Genomic DNA, 13,953 nt, shown 5'->3' with positions numbered 1-13,953 from the left:
TGATGGAGGTATAATATGTTTACCATTACGTTTATAAGTAAGGATTACAGCAGATGGATATCGATAGACCATCGTTGCCAATTTAGCAATAATGTTGACCAATATGTCATAAATACATTTAACCTTTGATTTTATGTCGTATTTATTTGTTATTATATTAATATTTAATCTTTTCTTTTGTTACAGCTCACGTCCTAGAATTGGTTCAACAATCAGAAAATCGTACCTTAAATGTATTCTCGCAGGTATATAAGCGTATGCTGCCATTGTCAAGGAAACTAATCGTGCAATTATATTCAGAAATTACCAGGTAATTGCTTTTAAATGATATCTAAGTGGCATTTTGAAGTGTTTCAAATAAAAATTAAAGCAGATACAACGATTTAACTGGAATTTAATTCCTTATTATCCTTGAGTAGTAAAAAATAATTAACTTAATGAACAATAAAATAAAAAGATATTCAAAGATTTGTTCCACCCATAGAAAACATAATACATTGATAATACTGCACAGTTAAGGACATTTTCCCCAGAAATATTTAATAGCTTAGATTACTTTAGGAGACTTGGTATAACCACAAGATATTAGTGTCCACAAATAAATGTAGAATAATGCCCTCATGAAATAAGAGCACAAAATCAAAATATCTTAAAATAAAATAAAATAAAGGACTACCCCAAAAATGCTCCCGCGAAATTAAAAAAAAAAATTAAATAACCTCCAAAAATATTTAATTCAAAAACGTTTTAAAAGTACAAAATCAGAAAAAAAATATTTTTTAGTTCAACAACATACAATTAATAGACAACATCCTTTACTTCAAAAAACTTGTTTATAGTTTCATTAAGAGCAATTAGTTCTATTATTCTGATATTGTAACTGTTGTAAATTCTCATTTTCATCTCCAACTTGATTGTTCTATTAACTATTTGAATTGTTGTCAATATATTTATTAATTTCCTTTTTTATTAGTTCTATCTTAATTTATCTCATTTTTAGTTCACTTCATTAAGGTAAACAAAAACTAATAATTAATAAATCCGACAGGCACATTTTCAACACGATCAAGACGATTATAAATTTTTATAGCATTTTATATAGATTTATGGCAAAATATCCTAAATTCAATAAAGCAAACATTTTTATACTCTCCACCATAGGATGGGGGTATATTAACTTTGTCATTCCCTTTGTAACACATCGAAATATTGTTCTTAGACCCCATAAAGTCGTGGTGAAATTCTGAGTCATGTTCGTCCGTCTGTTGAAATCACGCTAACTTCCGAACGAAACAAGCTATTTATCGCCTTGAAACTTGGCATAAGTAGTTGTTATTAATGTAGGTCGTATGGTATTTCAAATGGGCCATATTAGACCACTTTTACGTATAACCCCCATATAAACCGATCCCCAGATTTGGCTTGTGGAGCCTCTTGGAGGAGCAAAATTCATTCGATCCGGTTGAAATTTGGTACGTGGTGTTAGTATATGGTCTCTTACAACCATGCAAAAAATGGTCCATATCGGTTCATAATTATATACAGCCCCCATATAAATCGATCCCCAAATTTGACCTCTGGAACCTCTTGGAGGAGCACAATTCATCCTATTCGGTTGAAATTTGGTACATTAAGCTAGTATATGGCCGCTAACAACCATGCCAAAATTGGCCCATATCGGTCTATAGTTATATATAGCCGATCCCCAATCACACAAAAATTGGTCCATATCGCCAAAAATAAACTACCAACATTTTATTTCTATAGAAAATTTTGTCAAACATTTATTACGATACAAAATTTTGTCAAGATTTTATTTCTATAGAAAATTTTGTCAAAATTTTATTTCTATAGAAACTTTTTCAAAAAATTATTTCTATAGTAAATGTTGTCAAAACTTTATTTTTTTATTTCTATAGAAAACTTTTTCAAAAATTTATTTCTATAGAAAATTTTGTCAAAATTTTATTACTCTACAAAATTTTGTCAATATTTTATTTCTATAGAAAATTTTGTCAAAATTTTATTTCTATAGAAAACTTTTTCAAAAATTTATTTCTATAGAAAATTTTGTCAGAATTTTATTTCTATAGAAAAAATTTTGTCAAAATTTTATTTCTATAGAAAAAATTTTGTCAAAATTTTATTTCTATAGAAAAAATTTTGCCAAAATTTTATTTCTATAGAAAATTTGGTCAAAACTTTATTTCTATAGAAAAATGTTGTGCAAATTTTATTTCTATAGAAGATTTTGTCAAAATTTTATTGCAATAGAAAATTTTGTCAAAATTTTATTTCTATAGAAAATTTTGTCAAAATTGTATTTCTATAGAAAAATGTTGTGCAAATTTTATTTCTATAGAAAATTTTACAAAATTTTATTTCTATAGAAAATTTGGTCAAAATTTTATTTCTATAGAAAATTTTGTCAAAATTTTATTTCTATAGAAAATTTGGTCAAAATTTTATTTCTATATAAAATTTTGTCAAAATTTTATTTCTATAGGAAATTTTATCAAAATGTTATTTCTATAGAAAATTTGGTCAAAATTTTATTTCTATAGAAAATTTTGTCAAACTGAGTTATATACATATTTAATCGGTCTATATATACCCCGTATGGACTAACTTACTATTTAGAAGACGGTGTTAAGAAGTTTTAAGATACCTTGCCATCGGCAAGTGTTACCGCAGCCCAAGTACTTCGATTGTGGATGACAGTCTGTAGTAGAAGTTTCTACGCAATCCATTGTGGAGTGTACATAAGATTCGGCCTGGCCGAATGTTGTCATGTACCATATTTTTTGCAATGTAGTCTGACTACATTTTTATTATTAAATAAATTTTTTTTCAGTGTTTCCATTACATTCCACTTCACTTAACATAATTAATTGAACTTTTCCAATATTTACATTTCCTTTCTTGACCTATAGAACCATAAAATCGACCGGATCCAATGCGGTTAATGGCAACATACTGGAATCTGTCGTGCATAAATTCTTTGTCAATCTGTTTCCCGTTGCCTACCACCAAGTTGTTCATTTGAACAAGCAAAGCTATGGAGAATTGCATGAGGATTACATTAATTGCTTGAAACATGCCTACGACGAAGTGGAGCCCTTCGGTGCCATACCCAAAGAAATCAGCAGAAATTTAATGCAAAGCATACAGACGGCTCACATCTTTATCAATGCTCTGTACCAAAGTGCTGAGGTCCTCAGTGAGACGGATGACTTATATGGTGCATATTTGAGTGAGAACTGCCAGAAGCATCTGCTCAGGATGAGTTATTGTCCTCGCTGTAATGGTTTGCAAAAATCTCACGTGAAAACCTGCTACAGTTATTGCATGAATGTGTTAAGGTATGTATATGGCGGCGGTTTGTCCACACCGACAAACTTGTTGGAATTGAGTCCTTTCTGTTTAATTAAATTTGGTGCACAAAGTTGAAATGTTTTTTTTCATGCCTCAATTCCATTTGTTTGTGGGTTTTTGTAGTAGCATTTCATGTTTCCGTTTCCTTGCTTTTCATGACTTCTTTTTTTCTTTGTTTTCTCTTTATTGTTGATTTTCCCATTTGCAGAGGTTGCTCTGCACAATATGCTGAAGTTTTGGATAGCCCCTGGTCGAATGTTGTAGATGCTTTGGATAATTTGGTAACTACGCACATACGCTCTGATGCTGGCATTGTAACTGTGATTAAACAATTGGATGGTAAATTATCGGAGACAATAATGAAAGCTATGGAGAATGGTCCTGCATTGGAGGAGTTGGTAAGTGTCGAAACCCCAAGTAATACGAAAACAAAAAATCAGAATGGTTTTCCTATGGTGATAAGACCATGGAAAACAATTAAGAAAATTAAATCCACTAGAATACATTTTTAACGCGATGTAGATAAGAATTGAAATTTGATTGGGAAACAGATTTTTTTGTTTTGGGGATAAGCGATTGATTAGCTATAGAAAGTTGAATTAAACTATAGCTAAATAAATGAAATTATGCAAGTAGTTTCCGTTATTATAGGCGCATTTAGACAATTCAGTTCATTGTGATATTAGAAGGGGTATGAATTTAGTAAATCTTTATGCTTCATTTGTGTATAATGTTCCCCGTTTCTTAGTTCATTTAACTAACATACGCAAAAAAATGTCTAGAATAAAGGAAACTTTCGCCAAACTTAATAATTACATGCACTAAAATAAAGTTAAATTGGCTTTAGTGAAATAGAGGGTTCACTTTTTTTTTTGAGTGTATGTTTAGCTCAATGACAAGGAACCTCATTTTTATAGCCGAGTCCGAAAGGCATTAAAACCACTTGGAAAATAGTTTCCTAGAATCAAGTATGGAAACTCCAAATCTAAAGGTATCCTTACTTCAATTCTCCGCTTCTTTGACTCGAAATTAATCTTTGGAAAATCTTTGTCCGGTTCGGACATGTTTTTTTTTTTTCAATGTAAGCTTGTAAATCTGTCAACTGTCTGACTATAGCGGTTTAAAAATAATAGCAATCTCAAATTGTTTGCAATATATATCAGCCACCTTGCATGATTTGCCGATCAAATATTGTGACTTAGCACACTCAAAAAAAAAAGTGAAACCTCTATTTTACTAAAGCCAATTTAACTTTATTATAGTTCATGGAATTATTATGTTTGGAGAAAGTTTCCTTTACTCTAATAATTTTTTGTGTGCGTTAGTTAAATGAACTAAAAAACGGAAGAAATGATATCCCAGCAAAAAAATTTGGAAGTTCTTCCAAAGGCACAACTTTAAAAGCACTTCCAGAAGATGCACTCCCAATGATGTTCTTTATTTTAACTACCCAGGAAGTTATTTTAATTCAATTTTTTATAACTTGGTTTTTTTTATGCTTTTAATGGATAATTTTAACTTTTTTTGTTTCAAATAGGTTAAAAACAGAGTAAGAATTCATAAAATGGTACAAATCATTTAAATTTTGTCGAAAAAAATGCTAAATCCAATCTGAAAAAATTGTGAATTTTTGAAAATATTTGAGGTCAAACGTTTCCGACAAGCGTTAGAATCCATTAAAAATTATAAAAATTATTTATTTGACAAAATATCACAGAATTTTTTAATTTACATCCAGAACATTGAATTCGGATCACAACTAAAGAAGTGATGCAAATTCAATGAAATGGCTGTTGAAATGGAGGACTTCCGTCCTATGACTATTCCCATGTTAAATTCATTGCTTCTGCGTCAATTTTGCACCACTTCCGGATCCAAAAAAACATTTTCATTACTTTTTTGGCGACGCTTTTTTTGCTGGGATACAAATGAAGCATAAAGATTTACTAAATTCGTACTTCTCACAAAATAGTTCATTATTTCTTTATATTTGTGAAGACAATTAATTATGTTTAATAAATTTTCTTGAATTTTTCGAAAAATGTCAGCGTTTGTAATACTGTTTAGATAACATTTTCTAAAGATAATCTAAATTTTCTAAAATTAATCAAAATTTTTCTTGCTGGTGGTTTTACTGTTTTTAATTTTTTTTTTTTTCAGAAGAAAATTTTGTAGTTTGAAGGAAAAAATTGGAGTAAAAAATTTCAAGACCGTCTTTAGTGTCCTACGAAGTTCAAGATTCAAATTTAAAGAAATAATGAACTATTGTGTGAAAAGTACACACAAAAAAAATTTTTTTTTCTGGTTCAATCACGAAATTAATTGATCCAATTAATTTTTTAATTGAAATGTCTTCAATCACAGAAATGACAGTATCAATTAAAAAATTAATTGAAGGCCAATTAAAAAATTAATTGATACTATTAATTTTTGTTATTGATTTGTGCTTCAATTAAAAAAATTGTTGAATCAATTAAATTTTTAATTGAATATTTTTTAAAACTCAATTAAAATTTTAATTGGAAAAATGTTCGTGAAATTTTTTTCTGTGTACGAATTTAGTAAGCCTTTATGTGCCATTTTTGCCGTTTTGTAGTACGCAAAAATTTATTATAGTAAAGGAAACATTTACAATTAATTATTCTCTAAACGTAATAATTACATAAACTAAAATAAAGCTAAATTGCCTTTTGTGAAGTAAAGGGTTCATTTTTTATACCCTAAACCACATAGTGGTCAGAGTATAATAACTTTGATCTGCCAAAAAAATGTGCCTACCAAAAATATTGATTTTAGACCCCATAAAATGTATACCGATCGACTCAAAATAACCTCTTGAGTCGATCTAGCACTTGGTGTCCGTCTGTCCATGTATTTGTTGTTCACAGGATTCCGATCGCAATTATTAATCGATTGTGATGAAATTTTGGTACAGGGTGTTTTTTGGGCACAAGGACGAACGCTATTGAATTTGGAAGAAATCGAATCAAATTTAGCTATAGCTCCCACATATATGTATCATCATATCATATTCATCACCCTTCAAGTCGCCAAAATTTCATCGAAATCGGTTCAAATTAAGCTATATAGGGTGATACGGTCAAAATTTAGTCAATATAAACTTGACGTCTTTCTTTCAATTTTGCATTTAAAAAACCTGAACACCCCTCATTTTGAAGGTGTGTGTGTGTAGAATGTTGCTCCTATTTTGATTTTGAAATTCACTCTTCAGTTGTCAAAATGCCGTCCAAGCAAAAAGAGCAGCGTATCAAAATTTTGCTCGCGCATCGCGAAAATCCGAGCTACTCGCACGCAAAGCTGGCAAAATCGCTAAAAGTTGCCAAATCAACCGTTACAAATGTAATTAAAGTGTTTGGGGAACGTTTGTCGACAGCCAGGAAGTCTGGATCGGGGGGAAAACGAAAACCGGAAGCCGCTGAGACGACAAAGAGAGTTGCCGATAGTTTCAAGCGAAACCCTAACCTCTCTCTCCGAGATGCCGCAAATAAGCTGGGTGTATGGTCTACAACCGTGCATCGAGCCAAAAAACGAGCCGGACTATCGATTTACAAGAAGGTAGTGACTCCAAATCGCGACGATAAACAAAATACGACGGCCAAAGCGCGATCCCGGAGGCTGTACACGACGATGCTGACGAAGTTTGACTGCGTGGTAATGGACGACGAAACCTACGTCAAAGCCGACTACAAGCAGCTTCCGGGACAGGAGTTTTATACGGCAAAAGGAAAGGGAAAGGTAGCAGATATTTTCAAGCACATAAAACTGTCAAAGTTCGCAAAGAAATATCTGGTTTGGCAAGCCATCTGTACCTGTGGCTTGAAAAGCAGCATTTTCATAGCTTCCGGGACTGTCAACCAAGAAATTTACGTGAAAGAGTGTTTGCATAAACGTCTGCTGCCTTTCCTAAAGAAACACGGTTGTTCCGTACAGTTTTGGCCGGATTTGGCATCTTGCCATTACGGTAAAAAGGCCATGGAGTGGTACGCCGCCAACAACGTGCAGGTGGTTCCCAAGGACAAGAACCCTCCCAACACGGCAGAGCTCCGCCCAATTGAGAAATACTGGGCTATTGTCAAGCGGAACCTAAAGAAGACAAAAAAAACTGCTAAGGACGAGCAGCAGTTCAAGGCAAACTGGCTTTCTGCGGCGAAGAAGGTGGACAAGGTGGCTGTACAAAATCTGATGGAATATTTTTCCTGAATTTTATACTAATTGAACTTGAAAAAGAAATTTAATTTGATTTTTTAAATAAACGATTTCACCGATTTACACGCGTTTTCCCTTGACCAAATTTTTACCGTATCACCCTTTATCTCCCATATATGTATATGTATCGCCCGATTTTGCAAAATTTAACCGTAAGACTCTTATTTATTAACCGATCGTGCTCAATGTTGGCTTACTTTAATCTTCTATAGTACTAACTATATGTGCAAAAAATCATGGAAACCGGTTCAAATTTAGTTATAGCTCCCATATATATGCATCGCCCGATTTTCCAAAATTGGTCATAATAGCCTTATTTATAAAGCGATCTTACTCAAGTTTAGCACAAAGTAACCTTCTGTGTCATCAACCAACCCTACAAAATTTCATCGAAATCGGTTGAGATTTAGCTTTCTTATATATGTATCGCCCGATTTTGAAAAATTTTCCTTAGTATCCTTATATTTGACCATAGAGGCCTCATTTATTAACTGATCTTACTAAACTATAGCACAAGATCACAACTTGGGGTATCAATCAAACCTGCAAAATATTATCCAACATGGTTGAGATATAGATATAGCTCCCATATATATGCATCGCTCGATTTTCCCAAATTTGGGAAAATCGTAGTGTTGCTGAAAATTCAAATGTTTATGTACGATCCCATCGTATTTATACTTAGATGTGGCTCCTACATAAATATATTGCCCGATTTTTACAAGTTTAGATTTATTACCCACTCTAATTGAGCGATTTCCTCTGTTTTAATAGTGGACTTAATATTAGTGGCATACTAACTCTGTAGATGCAAAATCCACTGTTGCTCCTAATATCAGACATTTCTGTTCGGATTGTGATAAAACTCCCACACCCTAAAAAAATCGCTTCTGTAACATATACCCTAAACACATTTTGCTTCAAGCATATATATTTTCAGGATTGGTCCAAACAAAATATTGTTTGTATTGTTCAAACATATTATGTTTCACCTTAGGGCATACACTGGTAGTAAAAAATTTTAATGACATTTTCTTTGTGTGGATATATTTTTAAGGCGCCAATTGGTTACACATATATGTTTATAGGCTATTTCCAAATTAATATATTTTTGCATCTAAGCATATTATATTTACAAACATTTTATGTCCCAAAGATAATATGGTCTAACATATTAACATATATGGGAGCCACAATGTTAGCATGCCCGCCTTGCATACACAAGGTCGTGGGTTCGATTCCTGCTTCGACCGAACACCAAAAAAGTTTTCCAGCGGTGGATTATCCCACCTCAGTAATGCTGGTGACGTTTCTGAGGATTGCAAAGCTTCTCTACACGCTCACAAAAAATCGCTTCTGTAACATATACTCCCAAACATATTTTGCTTCATAGCATATACATTTTTAGGTATTGCCCAAACATTTATATGTTTGATCTCTTCCAATACATAATATGTTTGAAAGCATATTGGTCTAAACAATATATGTTTGGGTAGTCTAAGTTCCAAACATTTTGTATTTTTGAATCCAAATACAATAATGTTGTCTTCTAAAAAACAATATGTTATTATGTGAACATATAATATGTTTGGAAGCATTTTGCACCCAAAAATATTATATGCTTAAAAAAAATTCTCCCAAACAATATTGTGCTCAAAATTTTATTTATTTATTTATATATTTACAATCATAATGAATTATGAAAATAAACAGGTAATATTGGTGCTAACAACATAGGTTTTCGACCTGAATGCTCAAAATTTTGTTTCTGCCTAATTGTATATTCCCCCACATCTTTCTCACTTCCACGAGATTTTTTAGTTCTTAGCACCTTTTTCTGTCCCTTGTCATTGAGCTTAACATGTAATCGGGCAGCACTCAGTGATAAGAGAGAAGTTCATCACTGTGGTATCACAATGGACTGAATAGTCTAAGTGAGCCTGATACCTCGGGCTGCCACCTAACCTAACCTAACATATATGTCCCAAACATGTTATGCTAGTTTATGAACATTATATGCTTGCACTTAAAAATATTGTGTTACACCCAAACAGTCTTTTTCGTCCGTGCATAAACATTAATATTCATAAATATGGAAATGCGGTTTATCTCCCAAATCTATTTCAATGATACCCCACAAATGCTTATGTTTACTAATTCAATAGGGTGATTTAGGGTATGATATAGTCGAACTTTCTACTTTACTCACTTTTTTTTGAGTGTACTTGTTACCCAAACATATTCTACTTCAAGCATATATATTTTCAAAAAGAGGAGCCCCATTTGCTCTCATTTGAGAGAGCATAAACATTAATATTCATAAATATGGAAATGCGGTTTATCTCCCAAATCTATTTCAATGATACCCCACAAATGCTTGTGTTTACTAATTCAATAGGGTGATTTAGGGTATGATATAGTCGAACTTTCTACTTTACTCACTTGTTTTTGAGTGTACTTGTTACCCAAACATATTCTACTTCAAGCATATATATTTTCAAAAAGAGGAGCCCCATTTGCTCTCATTTGATCCGTTCGCTGTGTTATGGTGATGTCTTTTGTTATTTATCTCCATCGCTTTTTTTTCTCTCTCTCTCGGTCTATCTGACGTTCCTAAGCACATATATGTTTATACGAAATTTCTTAATTAATATAGGTTTAAATCAGAGACAGAAATTATATTAAAGAAAATGAGATATCCAAAACACAATATCTTCTAACATATTAGCATATATGTCGCAAACATATTATACTAGTTTATGAACATTATATGCTTGCACTTAAAAATAATGTGCTACAACCTTGAATTCCAAACCTGTAATTGTTACACCTAATCACATGAAAAACAGTATTTTTCGTCCGTGTAGTGTAATTACTTTAAATTGTCAAAGGCGGTTACATCGTTTAAATTTTGAAAAAGGCAATGAATTAGAGTAAGTGCAACATAGTGTCTTCTTCACTTACAATCCCTACTGCAATGATAATTAGTTAAACCTCTCATATACTCATGAATGTGTGAGGACAACCACTTAAAACAACAACCCACACCAAATGAAGCTAATATTCCATTGAGGAATATCCAAGTACGAAGTATGTAAATGTGTATATAGGAAGATAGTTAATATGAAGTTGTAAAGGGTGATTCTTTTGAGGTTAGGATTTTCATGCATTAGTATTTGACAGATCACGTGGGATTTCAGACATGGTGTCAAAGAGAAAGATGCTCAGTATGCTTTGACATTTCATCATGAATAGACTTACTAACGAGCAACTCTTGCAAATCATTGAATTTTATTACCAAAATCAGTGGCAGAAAATCCGCTTTTTTATCGACAAATTTTGTTCAGCGATGAGGCTCATTTCTGGTTGAATGGCTACGTAAATAAGCAAAATTGCCGCATTTGGAGTGAAGAGCAACCAGAAGCCGTTCAAGAACTGCCCATGCATCCCGAAAAATGCACTGTTTGGTGTGGTTTGTACGCTGGTGGAATCATTGGACCGTATTTTTTCAAAGATGCTGTTGGACGCAACGTTACGGTGAATGGCGATCGCTATCGTTCGATGCTAACAAACTTTTTGTTGCCAAAAATGGAAGAACTGAACTTGGTTGACATATGGTTTCAACAAGATGGCGCTACATGCCACACAGCTCGCGATTCTATGGCCATTTTGAGGGAAAACTTCGGAGAACAATTCATCTCAAGAAATGGACCGGTAAGTTGGCCACCAAGATCATGCGATTTGACGCCTTTAGACTATTTTTTGTGGGGCTACGTCAAGTCTAAAGTCTACAGAAATAAGCCAGCAACTATTCCAGCTTTGGAAGACAACATTTCCGAAGAAATTCGGGCTATTCCGGCCGAAATGCTCGAAAAAGTTGCCCAAAATTGGACTTTCCGAATGGACCACCTAAGACGCAGCCGCGGTCAACATTTAAATGAAATTATCTTCAAAAAGTAAATGTCATGGACCAATCTAACGTTTCAAATAAAGAACCGATGAGATTTTGCAAATTTTATGCGTTTTTTTTTTAAAAAAAAGTTATCAAGCTCTTAACAAATCACCCTTTACTTAATATGGCTACAAATTGTTACGATTGTTGCACTAGGATAAGATGAAGATCAAGAAAGAATGACGTTGAGTATATCCGGACTCAGAAAAATTGGAAATCATTTTAAAGTCACAACTTTCAAAGATGTCCTCCCAGAGATGTTCTGTATTTTACCTTGAACTTCAATTTAGTTAAGCGCATTTCTAAAGTTCAAATTTCAAAATTTTTATGAAAATCTCGTAATAATTATTATTTTTAACTCTTTTGCAGTTCACGCGAATCTTTAAAATTATTTAAAAAAATTTCGTAAAGTGGTGTACTCCGATATAGTTTAAAATTACAATGATTTGGTCATTTTTCGTGCCAGTAACGAAATTTTTACTTACACGCATTACAACATTTTTTCATACCAGTCAGTTCAATTTTATAAAACTTAATGATATTTTTTCTTAAATGGTAGTAAAATGACAATGATTTGGCCCTTAAAACAGTTTTATCGACAGTAAGTTCATTTTTTTTACAATTAAAATGTTTATTAAACTTGAAAACGAAATGAATTAAACTATTAATTGATACGATTCACTTTTTAATCAAATTAAAAAATAAAACTAATTAAGAAAATGATTGAAAATTTTTACATTTTCCATTTATATATTAATTATTCCAATTAATATTTTAATTAAAACTAAATATCCAATTAAAAATGTAATTGAACATTTCGTTCACAAACAATTGATTTCATACTACACTCTGGTTCATATAATTTTGACTCAAATCTAAAAAAAATGTCAACTATAAATATAATCGGAAAATGCATAAGAAAGTATAAATTCATGTGAAATTACAAGCAAATTATTTCATCAAAAGGGGGAAAAATAATAAATAAATAAGCAATAGTACAAAAAATAATTGATTGCAACAATTAAAAAATTAATTAAGTTTTTCGACAAAATCAATTAAATGTATTAATTGTACCAATTAAAAAATTAATTAAAGTGCCGAATAAATCAGTTATATATTTTATTTCTAATGAATTCTGTGATTGATACTATTATTTTCGTGATTGAAACGTTTCAATTAAAATATTATCAATTAATTTCGTGATTGACTCAGGTTTTTAGTTTTGTGTTCCCTCCTATGTCAAGGCCATGTAAATTTAATTGCTTCTGATCCGATTTTACACCATTCCAGATCCAAAAAACAAAACATTTTTATATATCTTTTGGCTACACTTTAATTTATCCTTTCTTTAAAGGGCTCGTGTAAATTTTGTAAATTTTATTATAAAATAAAAGAAAATAAATAAAGTTTTGCTTCAGGCTTTTGGAATATATGTAGGGTGGTTAGTTAACTAACCACCGTAGTGGTTGCAACAAAATAGAATCAAATAAAAATTATTTTCGATTTTTTATATATATGTTATCACAAAACAACAAAAGAAAACAAGTATATACGGCCGTAAGTTCGGCCAGGCCGAATCTTATGTACCCTCCACCATGGATTGCGTAGAAACTTCTACCAAAGACTGTCATCCACAATCGAATTAATTGAGTTGTGGTATCTTAAAACTTCTTAACACCGTTTTCTAAATTGTGAGTTAATCCATACGTGGTATATATTAGACAAAAGAGGTATGTATAGGAAAGTCTACAAATAATTACGAATCGATATGGACATTTGCACGGTACGTAGAGAGCCAGAATTGAAATATGGCGTCGGTTATATGTGGGCTATATACAGTTATGAACTTGATATAGACCAATTTTTGTTTGATATTTATCTGAGGCTATATATAACTATAGACCGATATGGACCTAGTTAGGCATGGTTGTTAACGGCCATATACTAGCACAATGTACCAAATATCAACTGACTCGGATGAAATTTGCTCCTCCAAGTGGCTCCAAAACCAAATCTCGGGATCGGTTTATATGGGGGCTATATATGATTATGGACTGATATGGACCACTTTTGGCATGGTTGTTAAATATAATGTACAAAATTCAAGTACCAAATTTCAACCGAATCGGATGAATTTTGCTCTTCCAAGGGGCTCTGGAGGTCAAATCTGTGGATCGGTTTATATGGGGGCTATATATAATTATGGACCGATTTCGACCAATTTTTGTATGGGTGTTTGAAGCAATATATTAACACCACATACCAAATTTCAACCGAATCGGTTGAATTTTGCTCTTCCACGAGGCTGCGGAGGTCAAATCTGGGGATCGGTTTATATGGGGGCTATATATAATTATGGAGCGATGTGAACCAATTTTTGCATGGTTGTTAGAGACCAT

At 32.2% G+C, this 13,953-nt stretch overlaps 1 protein-coding gene across 9 annotated transcripts in view; it reads left to right on the top strand.

Annotated features, from left to right (window-relative positions):
- Nucleotides 1-13,953, top strand: part of dally (division abnormally delayed protein) — a 468,560-nt gene that overhangs the window by 435,071 nt on the left and 19,536 nt on the right. For all 9 annotated transcript variants that reach the window (XM_075304761.1, XM_075304766.1, XM_075304763.1 and 6 more), the window contains 3 exons: nucleotides 187-310; nucleotides 2,934-3,362; nucleotides 3,584-3,773. In XM_075304761.1, the coding sequence (XP_075160876.1) occupies nucleotides 187-310; nucleotides 2,934-3,362; nucleotides 3,584-3,773 (743 nt within the window). The remainder of the gene's footprint in view (nucleotides 1-186; nucleotides 311-2,933; nucleotides 3,363-3,583; nucleotides 3,774-13,953) is intronic.

Source organism: Haematobia irritans, chromosome 4 (assembly GCF_050003625.1).
Source record: "Haematobia irritans isolate KBUSLIRL chromosome 4, ASM5000362v1, whole genome shotgun sequence".
Taxonomy (NCBI): Eukaryota; Metazoa; Arthropoda; class Insecta; order Diptera; family Muscidae; genus Haematobia; species Haematobia irritans.
This window is presented reverse-complemented; position numbering and strand designations above follow the sequence as displayed.